The sequence below is a fragment of the Peromyscus maniculatus genome, chromosome 5 (genome assembly GCF_049852395.1).
Source record: "Peromyscus maniculatus bairdii isolate BWxNUB_F1_BW_parent chromosome 5, HU_Pman_BW_mat_3.1, whole genome shotgun sequence".
Taxonomy (NCBI): domain Eukaryota; kingdom Metazoa; phylum Chordata; class Mammalia; order Rodentia; family Cricetidae; genus Peromyscus; species Peromyscus maniculatus.
Window position 1 is genome coordinate 139,186,213 of NC_134856.1, and position 26,402 is coordinate 139,212,614.

The 26,402-nt window shown below is 46.3% G+C and overlaps 2 protein-coding genes across 5 annotated transcripts; one reads left to right on the forward strand and one right to left on the reverse strand.

Annotated features, from left to right (window-relative positions):
• Positions 1 to 8,609: 8,609 nt before the first annotated feature.
• Positions 8,610 to 13,547, reverse strand: LOC121829644 (uncharacterized). Of its 2 annotated transcripts, XR_006072705.2 has the most exons (4): positions 12,672 to 13,547; positions 11,845 to 12,076; positions 9,621 to 9,725; positions 8,610 to 9,402 (listed from the first exon to the last, which is right to left on the reverse strand). XR_006072705.2 is itself a non-coding variant. In XM_076573446.1 (2 exons), the coding sequence occupies exons 1-2, from the start codon at positions 13,035 to 13,037 to the stop codon at positions 11,999 to 12,001; spliced, it is 444 nt and encodes a 147-aa protein (XP_076429561.1). In that variant the 5' UTR covers positions 13,038 to 13,547; the 3' UTR covers positions 9,764 to 11,998. The 2 variants fall into 2 exon arrangements, 1 of the variants encoding a protein (XP_076429561.1); XM_076573446.1 differs by lacking the exons at positions 8,610 to 9,402; positions 9,621 to 9,725 and having other exon boundaries at positions 9,764 to 12,076.
• On the forward strand, positions 12,744 to 20,103 carry Idnk (IDNK gluconokinase). Of its 3 annotated transcripts, XM_006976750.4 has the most exons (5): positions 12,745 to 12,857; positions 16,567 to 16,597; positions 16,989 to 17,075; positions 19,002 to 19,045; positions 19,370 to 20,103. In XM_006976750.4, the coding sequence occupies exons 1-5, from the start codon at positions 12,808 to 12,810 to the stop codon at positions 19,716 to 19,718; spliced, it is 561 nt and encodes a 186-aa protein (XP_006976812.1). In that variant the 5' UTR covers positions 12,745 to 12,807; the 3' UTR covers positions 19,719 to 20,103. The 3 variants fall into 3 exon arrangements, with proteins under 3 accessions (XP_015851155.1, XP_006976812.1, XP_015851153.1); XM_015995669.3 differs by lacking the exon at positions 16,567 to 16,597 and having other exon boundaries at positions 12,744 to 12,857; XM_015995667.3 differs by lacking the exon at positions 16,989 to 17,075 and having other exon boundaries at positions 12,747 to 12,857.
• The last annotated feature ends 6,299 nt before the right edge of the window (positions 20,104 to 26,402 follow it).

Below are 26,402 nucleotides of genomic sequence, written 5' to 3' on the forward strand. Positions count from 1 at the left end.
CTTTAGTCCCAGCACTCAGGAGGCAGAAGCATTCCATTGACGAGTTTGAGGCCAGCCTGGTCTACAGAGCTGGTTCTAGGACAGCCAGGGCTAAATAGAGAGACCCTGTGTCAAAACCAGAAGGCCAGCTTCCACAATCCATGCCTCAGAGGAACGGCACATGTTGGATTCATTTGGAATGCAGAAACTGTTCTTGCCACTTCAATTTCCAAAAATTGAATTCACGTATTGACAACAAAGAAAATGAAACAAACAAACAAATAAACAAAAACCCACTATGCTGGAGTTAAAACTAGAAGAAGGGAGCAGGGTGGTGGTGGCGCACGCCTTTAGTCCCAGCACTCAGGAGGCAGAGACAGGTGGATCTCTGTGAGTTCAAGGCCAGCCTGGGCTACAAAGCCAGTTCCAGGACAGGCTCCAAAGCTACACAAAATTTTAGACGTAATATAAGAAACAAAAATATCACTGATGAACAAATCGAGTCTCTATTTTTCCTCTTTAAAGACAAAAACAAGGGTTGAAGAGATGGCTGGCTGCTCTTCCAGAGGACCCAGGTTCAAGTCTCAGCACCTACATGGCAGTTCACAACTGTCTGTAAATCCAACTCCAGGAGACCTGGCACCCTCAGACAGACATGCAGACAAAATACCAATACACATAAAAATAAGAATAAATCATTTAAAAAATTATTAACAAGAACACCAGCAGGGGCTTACTATGTAGCCCTGGATGCTATAGAGTCTGAAGAGATCTGCCTGCCTCTGCCTCCTGAGTTTTGGGATTAAAGACATCACTAAGTAAGTACATTTGTCCATTGACCCACTTGGAAAAAGACCACCATGCCCCCCATCCCTTTCTTTTTGCTGTTCCCTGAGCCCAGATTCTTGTGTGGATCAGGTAAATGTTCTACTGTGCTCCAAACTCCAGCCCTCAGATCAGCCTCACGGTCATTGTGTAGCCAAAGTCCATCAACAGTGTGTCACAATGGAACTCTCCAGGCTTAAATGAAGATAAATACATATATGGGAGTGCCAGGTGGAAAGGCGCTGGAGAGGCAGAGGCAGCCAGATCTCTGGTCTCAGTGAGTTCCAGAACAGCCAGGGATACACAGTGAGACCCTGTATCAAAAAAAAACAAAACCAAAACCTAAGAAGAAAAACATATATAAGGGTTAGATACTTGGATGAGATTTTGTATGTGGAGCTAAAATTTTGAATCCCTGGAGTGAAGCTGCTGTTGGTCCCTTGAGCTCAGAGTGTCCTGGGGAGAGGGCTTTCTCCTGAATGTCACAGTTTGTCCCTTCCTTTCCAACACCAGCTATTGGGTTAGAGAGAATAAAAGAAAACCAAGCTCTTTGAGGTAGAACGAACTTGTTTGGCATTGGTTTCTGAGTATATAGCAAATGTTCTCTTGTAGTGGGTAGCCGTCTCCAGGTGCCTCCCTTGGCCCCGCCTTGTAGTCGCGACAGTTGCCGAAGCCTCGGTGGGGGTTAGAACTTCCAGATCAAAGCTGGAATGGCTACCCACTACACACTCTTGTTTGTTTTCTCGTGGAAATTTGAGCCAGGCGGTGGTGGTGCATACCTTTAATCCCAGCACTGAGGAGGCAGCGACAGGCGGATCTCTGTGAGTTCAAGGCCAGCCTGGTCTACAGGGGGAGTTCAGGGCAGCCAGAGGCACACAGAGAAACCCTGTCTTGAAAAACCAAACCAAACAAACAAAAGACACACTACATTTTATTGGAAAATGCCTTTTTATGTGTAAGAAATCCCTGACAGGCACTGAGAGCTAGAAACATGGGGTGGTGGAGATGTAAACTATCCCTCTGCCCTTCATGAGGAAAAATGCACATTATTTTTGTATTCTCATGTCTCACCTTAAACCTCTCTGAATGTGACTGAAACTCTAACTTAAAGCGATAAATCCACGGGAGTCTGTTTAAGAAGCATTAGGGAAATTTATTAAGGTAAATTGAGGAAAGTAGGGCGGTGGTGGCGCACGCCTTTAATCCCGGCACTGGGAGGCAGAGCCAGGCAGATCTTTATGAGTTCGAGGCCAGCCTGGTCTACAGAGCAAGATCCGGGAAAGGCATAAAGCTACAAAGATACACAGAGAAACCTGGTCTCAAAAAACCAAAAAAAAAAAAAAATTGAGGAAAATACACTCACGAATACAGAACGGAGTAGACAGCTGAAGTCGCCCTCTGATCTGACAAGGAGTGAATCTACTTTGCAGGCAGACAGCAGAGAGAAGGGGCATGTGACCCTTCTCCCGCTCCTTTTGAGAGGTCATATACAGTGGCAGGAAGCACCTCCTCCTTCGGGCCCTATAGCCCAAGGTCATGGGCGGAGCAAATTCCACTACATCTCCCCTTTTTGTCTAAATAAGAAGGTTCTAAACTTAATGCAAACTACATACAATAAGAATGATTATCAAGTATTGTCCAGGAAAAACAAAGGGTAATAACATAAACAAAAATGGAACTACAAACAACAAGAATAACATCAAACAAGAAAGACATGCTAAATGTCCAGAAATGTCCAGAACACAGGTAAATGGCAAATTACTGAGATTACTCCAATAGCTGTCCTATCTCGAGGATTCTAACTCTAGCACGAATATGTTCTAGCTAGTACTAGATTGTAACTATAACTATCTAGTCTTCAATCCCGTCAAAGACCTGAGAAGGAAAATAATAACATCTGAGAAAATGGAAAATGCAAGCAAGCAATTTCCAAAATTCTTGCGAGACTAGACAGAGACAGCTGGCAGCCTGGACAGTCACCTAAAGTTTCTCAGCATCATTGGGGCATCCAATTTGGCTATAGGCCTAGAATATCTGACAGACCATTTTCAGAAGCAGGATTGAAAGACCATCTTACCCTGTCTTGGCAGAGTTCAGTAGCTGCTTTTCCTTGTGTCCTGCTTGTCCAGAAAAGACAGCATTCATACTGTCAGCAGTCAAGGCAAGGGCAATTCTTTGCCCAGCAGGCCATTTTATGCCAAGAAGAAGACAAACTTCCAAACAGAAATGTCTTAGAAGCCCAACATTCTCTCAGGATCAGATCAGTGCTGTCAAGAGCAATCTTGTTTCACATCAACAGAATTCTAAGTTATCAAAACATTTAAATGTCATATTCTGTAGGTCTATGAAGTGTTTGAAGATTACCTAGCCATCTGACCTATATATCTGTAAATCTGGACAAACTAACTAACATAACTATTGAGATGACAAGCCTGGGTGATTATAAATCTGTAAGTAATGGATAAGATACCTAAATATCCTAAGGACTAAGGCTTCACATTAACAAGATAAACAGTCTACAAGCAGATGTACAGTATAAGAACAATGACCTCAAAATTGTGACAATACATAAAATATCTTAAACAGAGGTAGAAATGTATAGTGCAATATGCAGTGACAGCAATATCCTTAATATGTATCAATATGCAAAATATCCTAAACAGAGGTAGAACATGAATACAGTATGATAAATATAATATTACATTTGTATCAATATATAAAATATTTCAAACAGGAGTAGGAATATGTGTACAACAAATACAATTTTATATTTGTATCAATATACAAATTATCTTAAATATGAATATAAGAATAGTTGGGCTGGAGAGATGGCTCAGTGGCTAAGAGCACTGGCTGCTCTTCCAGAGGACCTGAGTTCAATTCCCAGCAACCACAGGGTGGCTCCCAATCATCTGTAATGAGATCTGGAGCCCTCTTCTGGCCTGCAGGCAGAACGTTGTATACATAATAAATAATTTTTTTTTTTAAAAAAAGAATAGTTTATGTTTGTATCTATAGACAAGAATTCATAACATTGAAAATTACCTAAGACTGATAGTTTGCTAAATCAGTTTACTAGTAGATACAATAATCTACCTTAATATGCTATTCCTATCCATTCCCCTTTTTCTTTTCTAATCTTTTTTTTTTTTTAAATTTTTATTTTACGTGTATGGGCGTTTTGCCTGCATGTATGTCTATGTGCCACATGTGTGCCTGGTGATCACAGGGGACAGAAGAGGACACCAGATCCCTGGGCCTGAAGTTACAGGCAGGTATGAGTCATCATGTGGGTGCTGGGAATCGAACTCAGGCCCCTCTGCAAGAGCAGCCAGTACTTTTAACCACTGAGCCAGCTCCCCAGCCCACCCCTTTTTCTTTTCTAAAGGAGAATACGGAGTCTAAATTTTATTGTTCCACCCCCAACCCTAAAACCATCCATCCATAACCCTGAGAAAAATGAAAACTTTAGGAGAGGGGGCATAGTTTTCTTAGAATTGCTTCCTGCTGTTTAAGGAGCAACAGTATCCCTGTGGGGTCCTGTAAGAAAACTTAGATAGTTAGGGCTCACTAGGGCTAGCTGTAGAGTCTGCAGCCAACCTCAGAGTAGTGGATAGGATTGTCTGAGATTCTGGTTAGAGGTGTAGTATGATGGACCATCTCATCTTAGTACTGTCCTGAAGAGTTTTCAGTCCAAAGCTGATCCTTGAGTAATGCTCTTAGGTACAATGGCATCTTTCTGGACCAAATAGAGTCATTGTTGTGGGGGCTCCATCTTCCTTATAGAGACTTTAGTGTAGTGGGTAGCCATTCCAGCTTGGATCTATAAGTTCCAACCCCCATTGAGACTCTGGCAACTGTCACGCCTACGAGGCGGGGCCAGGGGAGGCGCCTGGAGACCCGAGAGCTGGATGGGCCAGTGCTCTCTCTGGAGCTCTGCTCAGTCCACCTCCAACGTTCAGCGTCCAGGCACAGAGAGAGCGCTGGCCCATCTAGCTCTCCGGTCTCCAGGCGCCTCCCCTGGCCCCGCCTCGTAGTCGTGACAGTTGCCAGAGTCTCAATGGGGGTTGGAACTTCCAGATCCAAGCTGGAATGGCTACCCAACACTTTAGAGATTGCTATTGGGAAGATTTATTTTTCACTGTGGAAAACTTGAACACTATTAATATAAAAATGGAAAGTTTGGATTTGTGCTGGATTGAAAAGGGATTCCCAGAAAGCAAGGACAAGCATGAAAAAATATAGAATCTTGACAACAATGGTCCCTAGATTATTGGCTTTCTTCTGACTCACACCAGTTGGCTTTTCCAATATGAGACCAATTCTCCTATTTTTCCTTTGAACAATATGCTTGGGTTCAGAGAAGGAGAGAGCCACATTCCAACTCCAAAGCCAGCTTGATTTATAATTGAATCAGGACCACAACTATTCTAGAGTTAAAGCGATATTGATGTTAAGCAGTGAGATACTACCCTGTAGAGTATATTGGTACCAACAGGTCCTTCCTTTATGTGGTAGATGTTTAGGTGTCCAAGGCCTTATGATTTCTTTAAGATGGGTATATTTATTATCCTGTAATAAGACAAAAACAGAACCCTGCCCCAACCCTTGTTTGTTGAGTTTGTCTTACAACTTGTAGAGTTATCATTTTGGTGGATGAGCTGTTACTTCTCCTCATCAAGGGGTTTCTCCTGTTCAAATCGAATTTTTATTAATTTTATTGGTATCCATAGCTTTTCCTCTCTTGTAGAAACAAAAGCAAAGCCACATCCCCAACATAGGACATATCCTGGTTTCCATTCCGAGGTTAACACATCTTTGAAGTAAACCGGTTGGTTTAGCTCAAGAGTTTTTTCTGTTGTCCAATGTCTCTCCGCAGCTGTTGTTCCTTTCTCATCAGCATTGAGAAAACTCAAGGTTAATATAGCATTATGTAATCTATTTCTAGGAGTCATTGTTATTTGTTTCTGTTTATTTAGTATATTCTTTAAAGTTCAGTTGGATCTTTCTATGACTGTTTGGCCTGTGGGATTGTGTGGTATACCTGTAGCATGCTTTATATTGTAATAAGCAAAAAACTGTCTCATTTTATTTGAGACATATGCTGGAGCATTGTTTGTCTAAATTTGTACAGGTATTCCCATGATGGCCATAACTTCTGATAGGTGTGTAATCACAGAGTCGGCCTTTTCAGAACTCATAGGAGTTGCCCATTGAAATATTGACTAGGTGTCAATGGTATGATGTACATACTTTAATCTTCCAAATTCTGCAAAATGAAACACATCCATCTGCCAAATTTCATTTCTTTGTATACCTTTTGGATTGCTCCCTGCAGGTAATGGAGTTTGGTTATAGAAGGAACAAGTAGGACGTTTTTTTATAATTTCCTTGGCAAGTGATGGAAAAGTCCTTTTTCTTTTCTTTTCTTTCTTTCTTTCTTTCTTTTTTTTTTTTTTTTTTTTTTTTTTTTTTTTTTTTTTTTTGGTTTTTCAAGAAAGGGTTTCTCTGTGTAGCTTTGTGCCTTCCCTGGAACTCACTCTGTAGACCAGGCTGGCCTCAAACTCACAGAGATCCTCCTGCCTCTGCTTCCCGAGTGCTGGGATTAAAGGCGTGCGCCACCACCGCCCGGTGGAAAAGTCCTTTTTCAAGCCTTTGCTGTTTACATGGTGTTTCTTTTGAAATTCTGAGGCTTCTAGCACATTAGCCATTAATAACTGAGCAATCTCATTGTTATCTTGTGCTAGAGGACGTGGCAGACCCATATGGAATTTGATGTGTTATATATAGAGAGAATGTTCCCTATTTTTGACGATTTCCTTTAATTGTATAAATAGTGAAGTTAATTTTGTATTACCAGGAATAAATTCAGCAGTTTCAATATGTAAAATAACTCTCTCTGCTCTCAAGATTTATTGTTTTATCAATTAAGTATTCATATTTATCATCAATAGAATTAAATCTGGTTGTCCAGTTATTATTAATGGACTGAAGTTCTTGTGGTAAATTGGTGGAATCCAAAGAAAGAATCCCTCTATTGAAGTCCTGTATCAGTCCCAATAATGAAAGAATCCTTCTGTTGAAGTGCTGTATCAGTCCCATCAATGTCTCATTTTTGTTATTATTGAGCCAATTTTTCAATGATGAATCACTATGCTAATTGCTATTATGGTATATAATAGCAATTATATACCATATAGATGAATATAGATATACCATATAGATGAATCACTATGCTAATTGCTATTATGGTAAACATTATATACATCCCAGGAAGGTCATATATGTCTTGTAATACTTCATTCATAGTACAAACAAAAAGGTTTTTAAACTCCTGAGTGGTGAAATTGTCTGCCATTTTTGGAGAAATATTCGAAATTTGTAAAGAAAAATTTTATTTATTTATTAATCAGTTTAAAGTGTAAAATTATCAAGTAATTTACCTCAGATAAAATCTTTGAAAGACTGTCCTATGTGTCCAGATGTTCCAGGTGCAATTAACCAGGTTAGGCAAATGGTGGTTCATTTGATGATTTTTGGGTGTAGTACTGTTGCTTGGCCAGTAAGTGTCGCAGGTGTAGCACCAAAACAGGTCTGGTGCGCGCTGACTCAGTCTCCCTGAATGGGCTCTTGTGAATTAAACACTCACCCAGACAACTCTCACCTGGTACCCGTGAGTACTAGGCAGAGCAGATCACAACAGATGAGGAGATACACCAAATGAACAATTAAAGGTGCTGCCTCCCAGGCAGTGGTGGCGCATGCCTTTAATCCCAGCACCCAGGAGGCAGCGCCAGGCGGATCTCTGTGAGTTCGAGGCCAGCCTGGTCTACAGCGCGAGATCCAGGACAGGCACCAAAACTACACAGAGAAACCCTGTCTCGAAAAAGAAAAAGAAAAGAAAAAGTGCTGCCTGGGACACCTGCAGACACTCTGCAGGACTGGCTGCATGCATGCGCTCCATGATGGCGGCACAAAATGCCAGTCACGCGGCGGCGGCAGGAGTTTCAAAAAATGGAGTTGGCAGCAGCCACACTGAGCAGTTTTAAAAGTAAAGGAACAGTGGGCTGGTCGTCTCTAACCAGGCGAGGTCTGTTACCCGATCTGGCCACTTCCAGCGCAGACCTAGAAAGGCGCCTAACATGATACCTTTCTGTCTGCTGCGGTGCTCTATTATCCCCCCCCCCAACAGAACTGCAGTGTTCTATCATCCCCCCCCCCCCCCCGCAGAACTGCAGTGTTCCTCTATCATCCCCCCCCCCCGCAGAACTGCAGTGCTCTATCATCCCCGCAGAGCTGCAGTGCTCTATCATCCCCCGCAGAACTGCAGCGCTCCTCTCTCTGCCGCAGAACTGCAGTGCTCCTCTATCCGCTGCAGAACTGCAGTGCTCTATCATCCCCCCGCAGAACTGCAGTGCTCTATCATCCCCCGCAGAACTGCAGTGCTCTATCATCCCCCCCCGCAGAACTGCAGTGTTCCTCTATGCCCCGCAGAACTGCAGTGTTCTATCATCCCCCCCCGCAGAACTGCAGTGCTCTATCATCCCCGCAGAGCTGCAGTGCTCTATCATCCCCCGCAGAGCTGCAGTGTCCTACCATCCCCCGCAGAACTGCAGTGCTCTACCATCCCCCGCAGAACTGCAGTGCTCCTCTCTCTGCTGCTGAACTGCAGTGTTCCTCTATCCACGCAGAACTGCAGTGCTCTATCATCCCCCGCAGAACTGCAGTGCTCTATCATCCCCCGCAGAACTGCAGTGCTCTATCATCCCCCGCAGAACTGCAGTGCTCTATCATCCCCCGCAGAACTGCAGCACTCCTCTCTCTGCCACAGAACTGCAGTGCTCTATCTTCTGCAGAACTGCAGTGCTCTATCATCCCCTGCAGAGCTGCAGTGCTCTATCCGCTGCAGAACTGCAGTGCTCTATCATCCCCCGCAGAGCTGCAGTGCTCCTCTCTCTGCCGCAGAGCTGCAGTGCTCTATCCGCTGCACGCTTTTGGCAGTGGTTACAAGAACCGCTGCCTGGCCTACAGGCTCCCAGCATGGCCGCTGTATTCAGGCGGTCCCTTGAGCAGGAGTCAGGCAGTTCCGGAGGGGCGGGGCAGTTTGTGCAGGCTCTGCAGGGCGGAGAACCTCCCCAGCAGCCACCCACGGGTGTTAGGGTTTGGTCCCACCAGTAGTCCCAGTAGGGGCTCATGGGGTTCAGATCCACGTGGTTGGGTGCCAGATAAAGTGATAAATCCATGGGAGTATGTTTAAGAAGTATTAGGGAATTTTATTAAGGTAAATTGAGGAAATACACTCACGAATACAGAACAGAGTAGACAGCTGAAGTCATCCTCTGATCTGACCAGGGGCGAATCCACCTCACAGGCAGGAGCAGGGAGAAGGGGCACGTGACCCTTCTCCCGCTCCTTTTTAGAGGTCATGTACAAGGCAGGAAGCACTGCCTCCTTCGGGTTCTATGAGCCCAAGGTCATGGGCAAAGGTCTCAGGCTTGACACAGTCCAGAATGCAACAGGCCCCCAGACCTTAACACAACTGACCCCATGATGGAAGCACCATTCAGGCGGTAAAACTGTGCGTGTAGACAGCACCACCTGCCAAAATGAAAATGACCTAATCTATAAAAGTCCATAGGTATGGGAAGTCCACATGCTGGGCTGCCACCAGCACCCTCGGCCAATGAAGAGGTCTCCTACCTAATGGCTTTTGGATTTCAAGGCAAGGACAAAGGGAAGGGAAGGGGTGGGCAGTGGAGGGGAGGAAAGGAAGGGAAGGGGAGGAAGGGGAAGGGCAGGTTTTAAATAGCACATACCTGATCAAGCCATTTTAATAATAACGTCTTCCTCTTTTGATGGTCACCATCCACAAGAAAATTTACTCATGAGTCGGTGGATAAAGTTGAAGGCTTTTATAACTTCTAAAATGGGCCACAATTGAAATTATATGTTTAAGACATTTATTTTTTAAATTTATTTATTATGAATAGTGTTCTGCCTGCATGTATCCCTTTAGGCCAGAAGAGGGCACCAGATCTCATTACAGATGGTTGTGTGCCACCACGTGGGTGCTGGGAATTGAACTCAGGACCTCTGGAAGAAGAGCCAGTGCTCTTAACCTCTGAGCCATCTCTCCAGCCCAAGAAACTATATGTTAGGACTCTAATAGCTCATTTGTTTTTAAACTGGGAAATTAAAAAAATTCAGAAGAGTGGGCACAAGAGTGACAGTTGTGGGTCGGGAGGCTCAGTGGGCTGAGCTCACCTGCAGGGCAACAGGAAAGCCAGACTCAGAAGAGAGCTAAGCAAGGGCAGGACGAGCAGGCCCTTGTGTACCAGGCCCACAAATACAGGTTTTAGAGAACAATAGACTCACAGGAAGGCTTTAACAGGAACTAGCATGATATGATTTCTTAAAACTTCCAAGACTGCCGCTGGAGAGACTGGAAAGGGCGTAGGCTGGGCTCTCAGAACTGCCCCATATGGGGTGACTCACAGCTCCACTCCAGTTTCAGGGACCCAAATGTCCTCTTCCAGGCTATATATGCTCTGCATTCGTGTGCACACACCCACAGACAGACACACATGCATGTACATAATTAAAAATAAATATTTATAAAACTTTGAGTGTCTTCTATGTGGATCTGGACAGCTGGACAGAAGCAAGAAAATCAGTAGCAGTCTCCTTCAGTAGCGCAAGCAGAGAGGGAGATGTTGGGAACCAAACCCATGGAAGAAGACATGAAAAGTAATGAGTTCAAACACAGTGGGGTGGCAAGGAATTTGCTGCTGGTCTTGACTAGCATGTAAGACAAAGCAGTCAAGACAAGCTCAGGGAGGCTCAGTTGGCCAACCATGGGGAAAGCAGACTCATGGTCTAAAGTTTGGAAGGCTGAGAGAGGAGGCTGGCATTCTTATGACTTTTGTTTTGTTAATATTAAGTCTTGAATTAGACAATCTAAGAGTTAAGTAAGCAGTTGGATATATGGAGATCAGGGATAAAGACCTACGGGAAGTAATTTACACATAGTATTTAAACACACAAGATAACATCACATAGCAAAGCCCTGGGATAGAAAAGCTGACTCAAAACAAAGCCTGGGGTCATTCCAACATTTAGAACCTGAGAAAAAGAAATGGAAGAGGACTAGAAGGAGGAAAAGGGAGAGGAGGAAGGGAAGGAGGAGGAGGTAAAAACATATGCAGGGGCTTAGAAAGAGCAGCAACTGAGGTAGAGGACAAACTAGGAGACTGTCACGACTTAGAAGTCACTACAAGGCAGTGTCTGGAGAATGAAGGATGGAGGTGTGGCTGGAGAGACGCTCTTGCAGAGGACCCAGGTTTGGTTCCCAGTATTCACATGGCAGCTCACAACCGTCTGTAATGTCGGTGTCACAGATCTAATGCCCTCTGAAAACACTGCATGCATATGGTGGACCTATATATATGTAAAAAAACCACTCATACACATAAATTTAAAATCTTTTTAAAAAAGCAAAGATCAAGATAGAGTGAAAACAACAGCCACAAATATTAGTGGCGAGCTGAAGAAATGAGAAGGCTCGGCACTGCTTGGTAGGCATGTAAATGGTGCAGCCACGTTGTAAAACATTTTGGTATTTTCTCAAATCTAGAGATACCCTAAGATCCATCGCCCTCTTGTGGCCTCCGTGGGCAGGCGCGCGCGTACACACATGTAGACAACACACACACACACACACACACACTTTCTCTCTCTCTCTCTCTCTCTCTCTCTCTCTCTCTCTCTCTCTCTCTCTCTCTCTCTCTCTCTCTCTCTCTCTCTTTGGTTTTTCGAGACAGAGTTTCTCTGTGTAGCTTTGCGCCTTTCCTGGGACTCACTTGGTAGTCCAGGCTGGCCTCGAACTCACTTGGTAGTACAGGCTGGCCTCGAACTCACAGAGATCCACCTGCCTCTGCCTCCCGAGTGCTGGGATTAAAGGCATGCGCCACCACCGCCCGGCCCCACACACACCATTTTTAAAAAGAAAGAAGAGGCTTGTTTGGAAGACTCTAAGTTTACCTGTTGGACTCAGGGACAAAGCTTTGCTTCTGGTGACTCATGCAGGCCTCTCCAGTACCTTCTGTTTATGGTTGTCCTTAGAGCGGCTCTGGCTGGTGGTCGCTGTGGGTGAAGCTTGTGGACTAAGGGACAATCCGAAAGCCCCAGACTGAAATCACCAGACTGTGTTGCTCGTTCTCAGGAAGAAGTTCATGTGAATGGACGGCAGCTCACTTCCAGCGCTCACGTGAACCTGTTTTCATTGCCAACATTACTGAGAGCCGCAGTTCCCACTTCTTGAACGAACAGTGCTCCACTAACACAAACCCCTGCCGGGAAGAGCTACCTCCTGAGTGTGTGTGTGGGGGGGGGTCCTTACTGAGCCTGCTCGGCTGGCTCCCTCTGGGAGAGTCAGCGAGGCACCAGTGTATGTGCCGAGCATCTGCCCTGCCGGATTTAGCGAGAGTTCTCCTGCAGAGTTGGTGTTCGGTCACTTCCTGCAGAAGACAGCCACTGATGCAAATTCGCTGTTTGCACCGTGGAAGGGGGTCCAGGAGAACTGGCTTTCAGCAAAGTGGGGACAGGGAAGAACTTTGAGGAGAGAGAGAGAGAGAGAGAGAGAGAGAGAGAGAGAGAGAGAGGGAGGGAGGGAGGGAGGGAGGGAGGGAGGGAGGGAGGGAGGGAGGGAGGGAGGGAGGGAGGGAGGGAGGGAGGGAGGGAGGGAGGGAGAGAGAGAGATCCATCCCTGGCTCCACGTCGTTGTCCCTTCACTGTTGTCTTTGTTAGTAAAATATTTCTATCACTGTCCACCCGTCCCTGGTGGATTCCTTGTGGCAGAGCACAAGCACCTGGAAACGCCAGCAGCTGCCCTCTGGCTGCACCACCCAGCGGTCCGCACTGGAGTCGGCGGGGGCGGGGCCTGTGACGTCAGGACTAGGCGGGCCCTGTCCCGGAAGAGGGCGCCGAGGACCAAGGAACTGGGAGATGGAGGCACCGCTGGTGTTGCTGGTGATGGGCGTGAGCGGCTCCGGGAAGTAGGTCGCGGAGGCCGCAGGCGGGCGGGATCTGGGAGGCGGTGGGGCGGCCTGAGCCCTGGGAGCCCTGCCGAGGTCCCCCGCTCTCCTGCCCCGCTGGCCGCTCCCCAGGGTCACCACGGGTGAAACGCCAAGGTCCTGTTGATGGTGGCTAGCAGCCGGGGAACGAAGGTCGGGCATGGAGAGGCTGCTGGAGTGCAGCCTGGAAAGTTGTAGCAGGAGAGACACAGAGTCCCGCCACAACTTTCAGCTTCAGTCTTACGAACCTGGGCCTGGGGACATCTTGCAGAGCAAGGTGGGAGGGTGCAAAGTCCCAACCAAGAGGTAAACCTTGTCCCGGGTCTTTACAAAGCTTTGTCTGGTTGGGCAGATGGTCTCCCTACTGGGTGAGTTTCTGCATTTTTCTGAATAGACTTTGAAAAGTGAAGATCACTCTGCAAGGTATCGTCTTCCTTGATCTTGTTCCTGCTTAAGAAGGAATGTTCATATGCAAAGTGCCAGAACTCTGCAAAATATGCAGTTTCTTCTCAGCCCAGGGCAGCCAGTTTAGAATTAAGCAAGCAGTAGGCACTTGGTTTGATAGACACCATCAGACTGCACCGGGTATAATCCAAGACACCAAACTGCAACATACAACCGTAGGCATCCCAACAGATGTTAACTGGTGAGCCAGAGCCTTTTAAGGGTCGATGTGTCTCTCTGGGGACTTTCTAAACCACAAGGTAGTCTTTTAAAATGAAAGGCTTGTTTTATTATTTTTAAGTGTGTGTGTGTGTGTGTGTGTGTGTGTGTGTGTGTGTGTGTGTGTGTGTGTGTCCGCACCTGCCCACACTAGTGCAGGTGCCCTCAGAGGTATCTTATCCTCTGGAGCTGGATGGCGGTGAGCCAATCCATATCGGTTCTGGGAACTGATCTCAAGTCCTTTGCAAGAACAGTATGTATTCTTAACCAGTAAGCCATCTCCCCAGTCCTACAAGGTAGCTTTATGTTTCCAAAATTACTAAGTAGTGTTTAATTTGAGAGAAGAATTTTTGATGTGCAGTTAAGGCTGGCCTTTCAAATGCAGGGATCTTCCTGCCTAGTTTTCTAGGTGCTTGGATCACAGTATTAGTCAGTCCATCATTCTCTGCTTTAAAAACCAAAACTCAGAACTAAAAGTGAAATGGAACACAGAGCCCAGAGCTGTAGGTGTAATTCAGTGGTGGAGTACTTGACTTTCATGCCCTGAGTTCAATCCCAGAGCCACAAAAATGAACAGAAATCACAGAGCCTGAAAATCCCGGCTGTTGTATAATCGGGAAACCTGTTCGCTGTGTTCATTGTCTCTTCCCCCACCAGAGACCCTTTCTGTCTTGTCCAGAACAGCACCTATCCCATAATAAGTGCTCAGATTGTCCTTGTCACAGAGACTGGAAGGATGAGCCAGAGAACCTTAGCATTGTTTATTTTCTTATATTTTAATATCACAGTAAAGCCACCTCAGCTTCTGCTAGGATCAGCTTAAACCTTTCAAATCTAGTTTTCTTTATTTCTTCCCTCTCCCTGATAGCCTACTGCCTTCCAAGGTGCCTTTTAGTCCAACCTGCTGGGAGAGAGACATCTGGGTCCTGAAGTTTGGCTTGTAAGCTTACATCAGTCATTGCTTATGAGCCCCACACTACGCCTTGTTCCTCCTGTGGTCCTCTGGTTTAGATCTGGATGGAGCAGAGAGAGTGGATTTTTCCTTTCCTTTCTACCTCCTTTCTGCCAGCTGACATGTACCCTAGCTCTTCTGTAATCAAACATTTCTCTTCCGCCTGCCTGTCCCTAAATACCTGGCAGCCACTTCCCAAATAATTGACTCAGAGGTTTAATATTACTTATAAATGCTCAGCCAAGAGCTCAGGCTTATTACTAGCTAACAGTTACACTTAAATTACCTCATAATTCTTACCTATGTTTAGCCACGTGGCTTGGTAACTTTTCTCAGTACAGCATTCTTATCTTGCTTCTCTACATCTGGCTGATGATTCCTGACCCCATCCTTCCTCTTCCCATCATCCTTAGTTTGGTTGCTCCGCCTATACTTCCTGCTTGGCTACTGGCCCAGTGTTTTATTTATCAGTGTTTTATTAAACCAATTTGAGTGACAAATCTTTACAGTGTACAAGAGGATTATTCCACATCACTCTTCTTTTAGACTATAGTTGGTGCTAACATGTTTATTCATAGTTAATCTAACTTGATCTTAAGTATGATTTTTTTTCCTGTGCAAAACTCTGGTTTGGGTCCGCTGTGGTGCACTCACCTTAATCAAAGTACAGCATAGTGGTCTCTTCTTTGTCTTTTGGGAACTGCTAGGTGATACATATTCAATAAAAATTGGCTGAATTGGGACTGGAGAGACGGCTCAGTTAAAAGCACTGGCTGCTCTTCCAGAAGACCTGGGTTCAATTCCCAATAATAACATGGTGGCTCATGATGGTCTATAACCCAAGTTCCAGACCCTCTTCTGACCTCCCTGGGCACTGCACATATGTGGTACACTAACTTACATGCAAACAAGACACCCATATACCTGAAGTTCTCTTAGTTGGCTGAATAAACTAGAGATGAACGGACAACTTGTATAGCAAGTTGACCAAACTGAGGACTCGAGAAGCCCAGTTAGCTAAGGAACAGCCATTTAATGACAGAATGACTGAGGCCCAGACCTCCACTTTTGAGGTCCCAGTCCTCACTAGCATACTCTGTGGGACACCCCATCTTAACAGGTGTTGGCCGTTCTTGACTCACTGACCTTCTCTTTTATGTGTATGGTTTTTTTTGTTTTTGTTTTTGTTTTTTTTTTTTTTTTGTCTGCATGTTTGAGTACCACATGGGTGCAGCGCACAATGAAGCCAGAAGAGGGCATCAGATCCCTGCCATGTGGGTCCTGGAAATCGAACCCAGGGCCCTTGGAAAAGCAGCCAGTGCTAATTGCTGAGCTTCCTCTGCAGCCCCTTATGGGTATCTAGTAAACTAACAATGCTTTGATGTGTTTATGGCCCCCGAACTTTACAGGGCTGCATGGTATTAAATCTCTTATTAAACCCCTCCCACTAGGTGTATCAAGAACTCCTGGGAGGCCCAGGAGTAGTTGGCTAACACAAAATAGTTTTTTTTTTTTTTTTAATAAAAAAAACCAATCCTCTCTTGAATTTTTTATAAAACTACCACTTTATTCGTTTGGTATTCTCTCTATATAGGAACTAAAACAATGGCTCTCTGTTGTCATTGGTTTTTTTTTGTTTGTTTGTTTGTTTTTTGAGTCAGTGTCTCAATGTGCCATCCAAACTGGCCTAGAACTGACTACCTTCCTGCCCCCACCTCTCGTATCATGGGATTACAGGTGTGTGCCGACACAAATAACTATGAAACACCGATTATTGAGAAAATGCTTTGTTGTTTGTTGGTTTGTGTTGTGGACCTCCAAGTGTTGGGATTACAGGCATGTACCACCACACTGGCTCAGTGGTCTAATTAGTTCTGATGAACTGCTTTCTGGATAATACATCTTAGGACAGTGAAGGTTGTCTCTAGACTCCAGGGTTAAGGGCATCTCTGCTTTAGGACCACAGAGGGACCTGCATTTTAATGTGACAGCTGCTCATCTCTCAGGCATCCTCTCAAAACAGCTGGCACTTACATGTGTTGAGTAGAAATGGACACATCTGTATTCTTTTCACAGATCTACCGTGGGCGCGCTGCTGGCCTCTAAGGTAACGTCCCTCATCCATTGTGCTCTTGTCCACAGCTCCATCCCTTTCTTTTGACCTATGGTCTGTGCAGATGCCTCAGCATGGCAATCTAGGTTTCTTCTTGGTATTTATAAGTGAGAGGGGCAGCCTCAGACCAGTGATTTATTTTTTATTTTTTGAGACAGGGTTTCTCTGTATAGCTTTGGAGCCTGTCCTGGAACTCACTCAGTAGACCGGCTGGCCACGAACTCAGAGATCTGCCTGGCTCTGCCTCCTGAGTGCTGGGATCAAAGGTGTATTCCACCACTGCCTGGCTAGACCAGTGATTTCTATACCTGCCTGCCAGTAAGCTCTTGGTGATTGTTTATGGTTTTTGCTGATGCTACATACACCTCTCCCTTCATTCCTAAAGCTGGGATGGAAATTCTATGATGCCGATGATTACCACTCTGAAGAGAATCGGATGAAGATGGGAAAAGGGGTACCTCTGAGTGACCAGGTAACGTTGGCCGTGGGTGTCCAGTATCTCTGCTTCACGCCTCCTTGTCTAGTAGCCTAGAACCTGACTTGTCCATGAACTGAGGCCAGGAGTGAGCCACCTTCTCACCTGTCTTGTGCACAGCCAGCCACAGCTTGTTGCAGGATTTTAATCTCTAATCCCCAAGTGAGCAGAGGCTCCCTTGTGCTCAGACACAGAAGTTAGTGCCTCCTAGGTCCTTTCCCCTTTCCCACACCATCAAGTTCCGGTGAACTCCAAGGCCATAGTGGCCATGCAAATTCAATGTGGCCATGTGTCTTAATTACTTTCCTGTTGCTGTGCACCATGACTGAGGCATCTTAGAAAAGCGTTTAATTGGGTTTACAGCTTCACAAGATTAGAGTCCATGATGGTGGAGCAAAGGCAAGACAGCAGGAACAGCTGAAATGTTCAATAGTTGACCTGAAACAGGAGGCAGAGAGCATTGGGAATGCACAAAGCCTGCTCCCAATGACACACTTCCTCCAAGGAAGCCACACCTTTTCATCCTCCCCCAAAGGTTCCATCAACTAGGGACCAGTATCTGAGCCTATGGGGGCCGTTCTCACTCAAACCACGGCACCAGGTACCAAGTCTGAGACCCTTTAGGCTTTTAACTGATCTCACGTATGTGGAGTCTCTTTTAGAAAAGTGTTAGGTACTCTGTGTCCACAGGAACCTCTCAGCGGCTCAGTCCCTCCTGTGACCATGCTGTTCCTCATAAGGCCTTTGTGTCCACTGCCCCCTGCTACCTGGAATGTTTCCTCCTTCACTGAGTGACCGATGTTCACCCTTAATATCTCAGCTCCAGGCTACTCCTTGGGGATGCCTACTCAAAGGCCATCCCTTCCCTGTTGAGCTGAAGGTTTGATAATCCACCAGGGTATGGGAGTGGTGTGGTGTGGCCGAGGTGGGTGGCGGTGACAACGCTTGTACAGAATCCCAGGAAAGGAGACAGAACTTTCTTGGATGGCATTGTCAAGGCTGAGTCACCTTCTGCTACACAGGCCTAGGAGCTGCTTTACACAACATACCTGAGGGGCTGGAGAAGTGACTCAGGGGTTAGGAGCACTGGCTGCTCTTCCAGAGGACCCAGGTTCAGTTCCTGCACCCACATGGCAGCTCATAGCTGCCTGTAACTCCAGTTCCTGGGGATTCCTCCACTCTTTTCTGGCTTCTGAGGGCATGCACTCAGTGCGCGCGCACGCAAAACATTCACATGAAATAATACTTAAAAAAAGAAAAAAATATATATCCAAGAAGTTAAAATTAAGAAGCTTATAAATAATCTTTTTCATCCCCATTAGTTCTTGAATGTTGTAGGAAACCTTGGCTAACCACAAGGTATTGCAAGAGTCATTTTGAAAGATTTAAAGTGCTACATTAAGAAGTTAGGCAGGGTGGTGCTTGAGCACGCCTTTAATCCCAGCACTGGGAGGCAGAGGCAGGAAGATCTGAGTTTGAGGCCAGCCTGGTCTACAGAGGGAGATCCAGGACAGCCAGGGCTGCACAGAGAAGCCCTGTTGGGGTGAGAGGTTAACTCGAGGGTTGGGATAGAACTCAGCGGCAGAGCATGTGCTTAGCTACAGGTTCTGACTAGATTCACTGAGAGAATATATTAGCTACAGTAAGAAGTGTGTCAGCATCAAAGCTGGGAGACATTTACACAGGGGGGGGGAGAGGGTATAAAGTAATGTAGCTTAAGGGGACTTATATCGTGAAAGAGCCATTGATACCAGAACCAAGGCACTGCCTCTGTGGTTGTAGGCCTTGGGCGTGGCCTTCGGACGGTCCATGCCCAGTTCCCACCGAGGTCTCTGGGTTAGTTAGCATGTGTGACTGTGGTACTACTGTTTCTTCTGTACAAGCAACACCCGGGAAAGCTTGTAATTCCTGCTCTAATTTCAGGACAGGATCCCATGGCTCTGCAGCTTGCATGACATTTTAGTAAGGTAAGAAGTCATCTGGCCCTGGTATAATCCAGTAAATTAAAAAAAAAATCACTTCTGAAATTAGAACCAGCGGCATCACGGTGGGGCCAAACACGTGTGCACACCAGGTACTCATTAGCTCTGTCCTCTGGCCACTTAACAAGCGAGGAACTGATGCCTGGAGAGGAACACTTGAGCCCAAGATTACTCAGTTCACTGAGGAAGGCTGAGAGCACCCCAGGCTTAATCTCCATTTTCAAGTACCATTTTCCATCGGCAGGGACTGGCTCCCCTAGAATTGGCACAGAGTACCCCCATTCTGCATTTCTTATGTTTTGAAAACAGAGATGTGGCCTCAGGACAGCATGTTGTTCTAGCCTGTTCAGCACTGAAGAAAATGTACAGAGACATCTTGATACATGGAAGAAATGATGTGCCTTTGAAAAGCAATGAGTCAGCAAAGGGAAAGCTGGCTGGCGAACAGCTCTTGGTGGTCTACCTCTGTGGGTCGTTTGAGATCATTTCCAGACGCTTGTTCCAACGAAAAGGACATTTTATGCCGCCTGAGTTACTGCAGTCTCAGTTCAGTATTCTGGAGCCCCCATCAGCTCCTGAAAACTTCATCCAAGTCAGCGTGGACCAAAGTGTCTCGGAGATCGCTGACGCCATTATGGAGGAGCTGCAAATGAAGTAATCACTTCTCACCTGTGGTTTACAGCGCACTCTGGTTCCAAGCGCCTCACCAGTGAGTGGTGAATTCTAAATCCCTAACTGAGAACAAACCACAGTGCGTGGAGGTCACTGTTTGACTGTATTGACAGGAGTCTGTGGTATGCTTGGCATCCTGCAGGTGTGCCAGGAGGAGGGAAAGGAAGTCAAAAGTTAAAGCTGAAACTTGTGTAAAGTCATGTATAATGCAACCAGATTGTCAGTGGAAATCCTGTAATCAATGCTAGAAATCACTACCACTCAAAAGAACAATGCCTCATGCTTGTGTTTGTACAAATGAACGAAATATGCTGTCCTGGAAATCCGCTGGAAGTTGGTCTCAGCAATAGAAACCGAACAAAAACCAGCCACCCACTGCAAGTCATTTCATACCATACTGCCTTTAGTTTTTTGAAACATGGTTTCTCAGTGTAACAGCTCTGGCTGTCGTGGAGTAGACCATCTTCAAGCTTACAGAGAGCCACCTGCCTCTGCCTCCCAAGTGCTGGGATTAAAGGTGTGAGCTACCACTACCACTGCCCAGCTGCAGTTACTGTTTTTAAATATTTACCTTAACATACAAGATCACAGGCTTCATTTTCTTTTGTTATTATTGTTTATATCTTTCTTTATTCTTAGGACTATTTTTTATTAAGAAATTTTTTTATTCATTTTACATACCAACCACAGATTCCCCTCTCATCTCTCCTCTTACTGCCCCCCCAGCCTTTCCCCTCAACCCAGCCCCGATTCCCTTCTCCGAAAAGGTAAGGCCTCCCATGTGGAGTCAGCAAAGCCTGGTACATTCATTTGAGGCAGGTATTATGACTATCATTTTTTGGGGCGGTGGGGGGGAGACAGGGACTATGTAGCCCTGGTTGGCCTTAAACTCAGAGATCCGCCTGCTTCTGCCTCCCCAGTGCTGGGATTAAAGGTGTGGGCTGCCATAACTGGCTTCGTCTTCACACATACGTTATACCTTGTTCTAATTCATTCCCTTTCACTGCCTTCCCCTCCCCTGTGTCCCTGCCTCTCTGGCTGGTTCCCTTCCTTTCCCCAGGTGACCACCTTCCTGCATTTATGGTTTCTCACCCTTTCTCAACATCTCTTCCTGCGTGTTTGAGTGTGGACATCATATATGTACATAAACTTTTAAGTCTTGCTTGGGAGAAAATATGGGCCTTTTTACAACCACGTGAAATCCCATTGTGTACATACACCACATTTAACTTTTTGTTTGTTTTTCGAGACAAGGTTTCTCTGTGTAGCCCTGGCTGTACTGGAACTAGCTGTGTAGATGTGTAGACCAGGCTGGTTTTGAACTCAGAGATCTACCTGCCTCTGCCTCCTGAGTGCTGGCTCCATTTCCTGATAGGGGTTACAAATAGCTGACTTGCTAACAGACTCCAAGGGCTCTTTTGGTTGAACAGTGTGATGGATCATCTTGACTGTCAACCCTACAGACTTAGAATCACAATGGGGAATATCTATGATGGATTCTCTTTTTTCTTGTTTTTAAAAATCACTGTTTTTTCTGTGTTTTGAGACAGTGCCTCTCTATGTTATCCTGGCTGTCCTGGAGCTCCCTACATTGACCAGGCTGGCCTCAAAATCAGAGAGCTGAGATTAAAGGTGTGTGAGGCTAATGGATGTGGGGAGACGCACCCCAGTGTGGGCAACACTACTCCACGGGCTTGGGTCCCACACTGAGTACAAGTATGTGGGTTGAGAAGCAGACTTCACTGCTCTGTGCTTCCTGACTGGATGCAATGTGACCAGTCATCACCAGCTCAAGCCTCCATGCTGTCCTTGCCATGCTGGACTGGATCCTGTCAAACTGTGAAAGCAGATGAGCCCACCCTGGCTTCCCCAAGCTGCTGCTTGCCAGGAGCTTGGTCACAGCAACAGGAAAGCTACCTACCACACACTGGCACTCCTGGGAAGACATGAAGCTTCCTGCTCTTCCTCTTTGCCAAGTTATTTGGAACATGTTCTCCTTGGTTTCAGACTTGACATGGTCCAATCCTGCCGGAGGAGGATAAGAGTTCCCCTCATGGGCCAGGCATGGTGATGCTCACCTTTAATCCCAGCATGCCAGGGGCAGCTGAATCTTCGAGTTTCAGGCCAGCCTGGCCTGCATACTCAGTTCCAGGCCAGCCAGAGCTACACAGTGAGACCTTGCCTCAAAATAACAAATAAAAATAAGAGTTCCCCACACCAAGAAATAGAGGAAGGAACCATGAACCAGCTGTATTCACTGAGCCACACCTATGGTAGTCTTCTGAAAGGTTGGAGGGCGATAACACAAAGCTGTGGTTCTTAGCTCCATTTGGAGGGAAAGGGAAAGACAGGTCATCTTGTGTTATCAGGCTAGACTCCTCATGAGGAAGGAAGGACATGGCAGGAACCTTGGGACTTGGTAGAATGTCCCTGTGCCCCACTCCCTTCCCATGACAGAACTGAAAGCATATCCCAGATAAGCTTTGTATCAGATCACCACAGATGTGCCACAGCTGGACCTTAGACCCTCTGTCATGTGACAAGAAAATGAAAAGAGAAAGGCATTGGTTCCCAACATCCAATGCACTTTAGTCTTGATGTCTCAGGGAGTGCAGATATAGCTCAGTGTAGAGTGTAGAGCACTCGCCTAGCATGTTCGAGGCCGGAGTCTGAGCCCCGGCATTCCAGAGACCATGCCTTCCCAGCAAGCACACTAAACCATCTCAATCAGGGTGTTCCAGTGGCTGACCCCAGAGCCTTACAATTGTGAAGAGCAGCCTGGCCCAGAACCGGGGCAAGCGCTGGCCAATCAGACCCATCTGGATATGCAGTTTATGTAGAGCACCACCTGGAAGGAAGCATCAGAGACTTTTCATTAGGGTCAAGTTCAGAGCTGGTGGGTTCAGACCAAGCCAAAACCCCACAGGACAATTCACACAAATCTACAGAACTCCAGGTAAGAACTCAGAAGACCAAAGGAAGAACAGAGCACAGAAAGGGGTGAGGTGAACTGGCTTAGAATACAGGATAGGCCAGGCGGTGGTGGCGCACACCTTTAATCCCAGACTCTGGAGGCAGAGGAAGGTGGATCTCTGAGTTCAAGGCCAGCCAGGGCTATACAGAGAAACTGTTGCCCCGCCCCCCCCCCCCCAAAAAAAAAAGAATACAGGATAGGCAGAACTTGCTAAGACAGTCTTCCCACAGGAAAAGGAAACTGTTTAATGTCATTTGAAGAGGCCTTGGGCCACCCCACTCTCAAGTGACAAAAGGGCAGGGGAAGCAGCAGTGAGGCTGAGTCTGGGTAGCACAGGGGAGACTGCATTCCAAGAGAAAGTGCATTGGGGATCAGGCAAAGGGGAACCTGAGCTGTGCAGGCTGGACTTGTCCTAGTCAGAAAAGACCACACTGCTGACAGGCCTTAAACCTGTCTGGCAGGCAAGCTTTGGAGACTCAATACATTTTGTCACCCCCTATATCTCAGAGTGCGATACAGTCAGCCACCATATTGAGAAGGGGATACTTATTGTTTGAGACCCAGGCACTCTGGGGAACAGAAAGCAAGCAACAATCAGGGATCCTGGGGACTCCCTGCCACTGGGTTGCCATGGAGACAGCCACAAAGGCTTGGAAAGGGGGAGGGCCAGATGTAGACCCAGTGAGAGGCTGGAACACACTGGAGAGCAGAGCCTGACTATAGAATGCAGTGTTCATCCACTTCTGTGGTGAGGGGAGGGACAAGCCTTTAGCTTGCACATTACCATGGAAACAGAAAGCTGAGCACAGGTCTAGGACTGCCCATCTTTCCAGCCTCCTCCCCACAGGGCAGTTTGCCGCTGGGTGGGTCTCTAAGTGCCCACACCAACAGGCAGAACTTCAAGTCCCTCCGCTCTTCCTGCGTGCAGAACTCAGTGCTCGGCTTGCTGACCCTCTGACCACTTCAGCTGGACATTTATTACCTCTGGGTGTACAGAGGGGTGGAAGGGGGTGCTCTGGAGGCATGGGAACCGAAACAGGTTACAGGCTACAAAGCCCATGGGAGCCAGCAGCAGCTCCTGATGCACGGAGCCTGCAAAGTTCTAAGATTAACCCAGCAGTGACCCTGGCAGCTTAACATTGACCAGCCCAGGCCTCAGCCAGTGGGAGCCAAGAGGAATTGCAGTGAACTCCATCTACAGATGGAGGAAATCTCACGCAGAGAGGGGGCTGGGACTCATGTTAGAGGACCTGTAAAGAAGCTCCTACATTCAACGCCCACCCCCCCACACACATAGGCACAATCAACATTTTACCTTTTTATTATATTTTACTATTGTTTTCTTTTTATTAATTTTAATTTTGTGTTGTTCTTAACACTCCAATAGCTGTATTCAATGCTATTAAAATGACTGAAATGCTGCACAAAGAACTGGAAGCCTAGTTTTAAAAAATGATAAATGGGAGAGAGGCATGGTGGCACACAACTTGAACCCCAGCACTTGGGAGGCAGAGGCAGGTGGATCTCTGTGAGTTCAAGGCCAGCCTGGTCTACACTGAAAGTCAGGTCACTCAGTCAGAGCTACATAGTGAGATCCTATCTCCATAAAAAACTGAGGGATGGCTCAGCAGGTAAGAGCGCCTACTGTTCTTCAAGAGGGCCGACATTTGGCTCCCAGCGCCCACATGGTGGCTCAGAACCAGTTCCTGAAGATCCAACTCCTCTTCTACCCATGCAGGCTTCTGCATACTTGTGGTACATAAACATACTTTCAGAAACACACACATACACATAAAATTATTTTGTTTTAATCATGAATGACCTCAAGAGACTTTAAATGAACTCAATTTACAATCTGGGTGAGATTTTCAACTTCAATGAGCAACTCAGCAAAAAAGGATTCTAAAAAATAAAAACAAAAATATTGCAACATGAAGTTTAATACATCACCTCAACGGAGAGCATTACCAACAAACCAGCTTTCTCTACACATAAGGACTGGTGGGCTTGGAGTGCATACTGAACAGGCAGACCTCTGAGTTCAAGACCATCCTCAGCTACTGAGTTCCAGGGCAGCCAGAGCTACAGAGCCCCACCCCAAAAGGAAAAAATGTGGGGCCACAAAAAAATTGGCTATAGTAATGGTAGGGGGACAGGAAGGCACATCTATATTCTGTATTTAAAGACATTTTCACCTCACATTGCTGAGCGGAGTCTGCTGTATTTAGTTCATATGTACACAATCAATTTTTGGTTGAGTCAGCACCCACCCCACCCTGCCCCTACGGCACAGACACCCCAGGAGTAGTACAAGGTTGGCACTGGCGGATGTTAACTAGACTCGAGGTTCGAAGAACTGCCTGAGCCCAGACATGCAGAGAATGCCAAGAGATGGTGAAAGACATCACACGTCTTAGAGATATGGCTGAGTCCCTAGAAGAAAGGGACAAAACTGAACTCTGGAATGATTGGCTCTATGGCCCACCCCACCACACCCCCTGTAAGGTTGACTGACTGGAGAGGAAATATAAAGCAGTTTTCAGGCAGTTAGATTCTATTAAGATTGTTGGCTTTAATAGATTAGAGTCTAAAGTTCAGCCAGGTGTAGCAGCACAGGCCATTACTGCTAGCACTCAGGCAGATCTTTGTGACTTTGAAGCCAGCCTGGTCTACATTGTGAGTTCCAGCCTAGCCAAGGCTATATAGTGAGACCTTGTCTCAAAAACCAAAAGCAAATGGAAACAAAGGTTTCAGTTTGTCTCTACTCATTGGACATCCCAAGTGCCAGGAATAGGTTTCTGACATGCAATACCCACAGGTTAATTTAAAATCAAACATGTTAAGAACCCCAGGTATCTCTGGAGCTCAGCTGTGTTGTAGTTTGTTACAGCAGCTTCCTTCTGAGCACATGCACGCACACTGCACCAGATGCTGCTGTGGCGGCCTGTCAGAACACAATCCATGGATGAAGCCTGTGAGATTTCGGAGAGCTTGTGAGAAAACTCCAAGTATCCAAAACAAGAGTCTTGTAACCTCCGCTCCTCCATAACATGAATCATTCTTGGATGTGCTCCTGCCAGGTGTAGTAATTATTTCCCAGAATGTTGTCTTTGTGACTGTGTACAACTGAACTTTTATGGAATGGCTTTGCCTAGCCCTCAGAATATACATTGTCTGATGCCCGGAACAGTTAGCTGTTGTCAACTTTGGCCTCCGTGTGGGGCGTGTTGGAATTACAGATGTTTGTGAACAGTCTCTGAAACACCTCAGACCAGATTGGAGACTAGTATATGTTACTGAATGCAGGAGAAAGAAGTAAAGGGGAAATAAATAAAAAGAAATAGTTTCTAAATCTCACATGCTACTTCAAGCTCTGGTGCCATTCCAAGTGTGTTCCCCAGGCCTTGCCCAGATCATTCCCGATCATCATGGTATTCCCTTGGTTTACCATAACTACAGTCTAACCCCACCATGTCCACTGTGGTCCTGAGCACCAGCCAGCCTGTGAGTGGGCCAGCAGGGTTTCTCCATGGCTTCTCTGTCCTTCCTTGATCAGAGGCAATGCTGTATGGAACAGCTAGCAGGCCTTCCTTCGAATTCCTGCCTTGACTTCCCTCACTGATGGATCATGACCTGCCACTGTCGGTCCAATCGACATTTTCTTCCCCTAAGTTGCTCTTGATCACAGTATCTCTC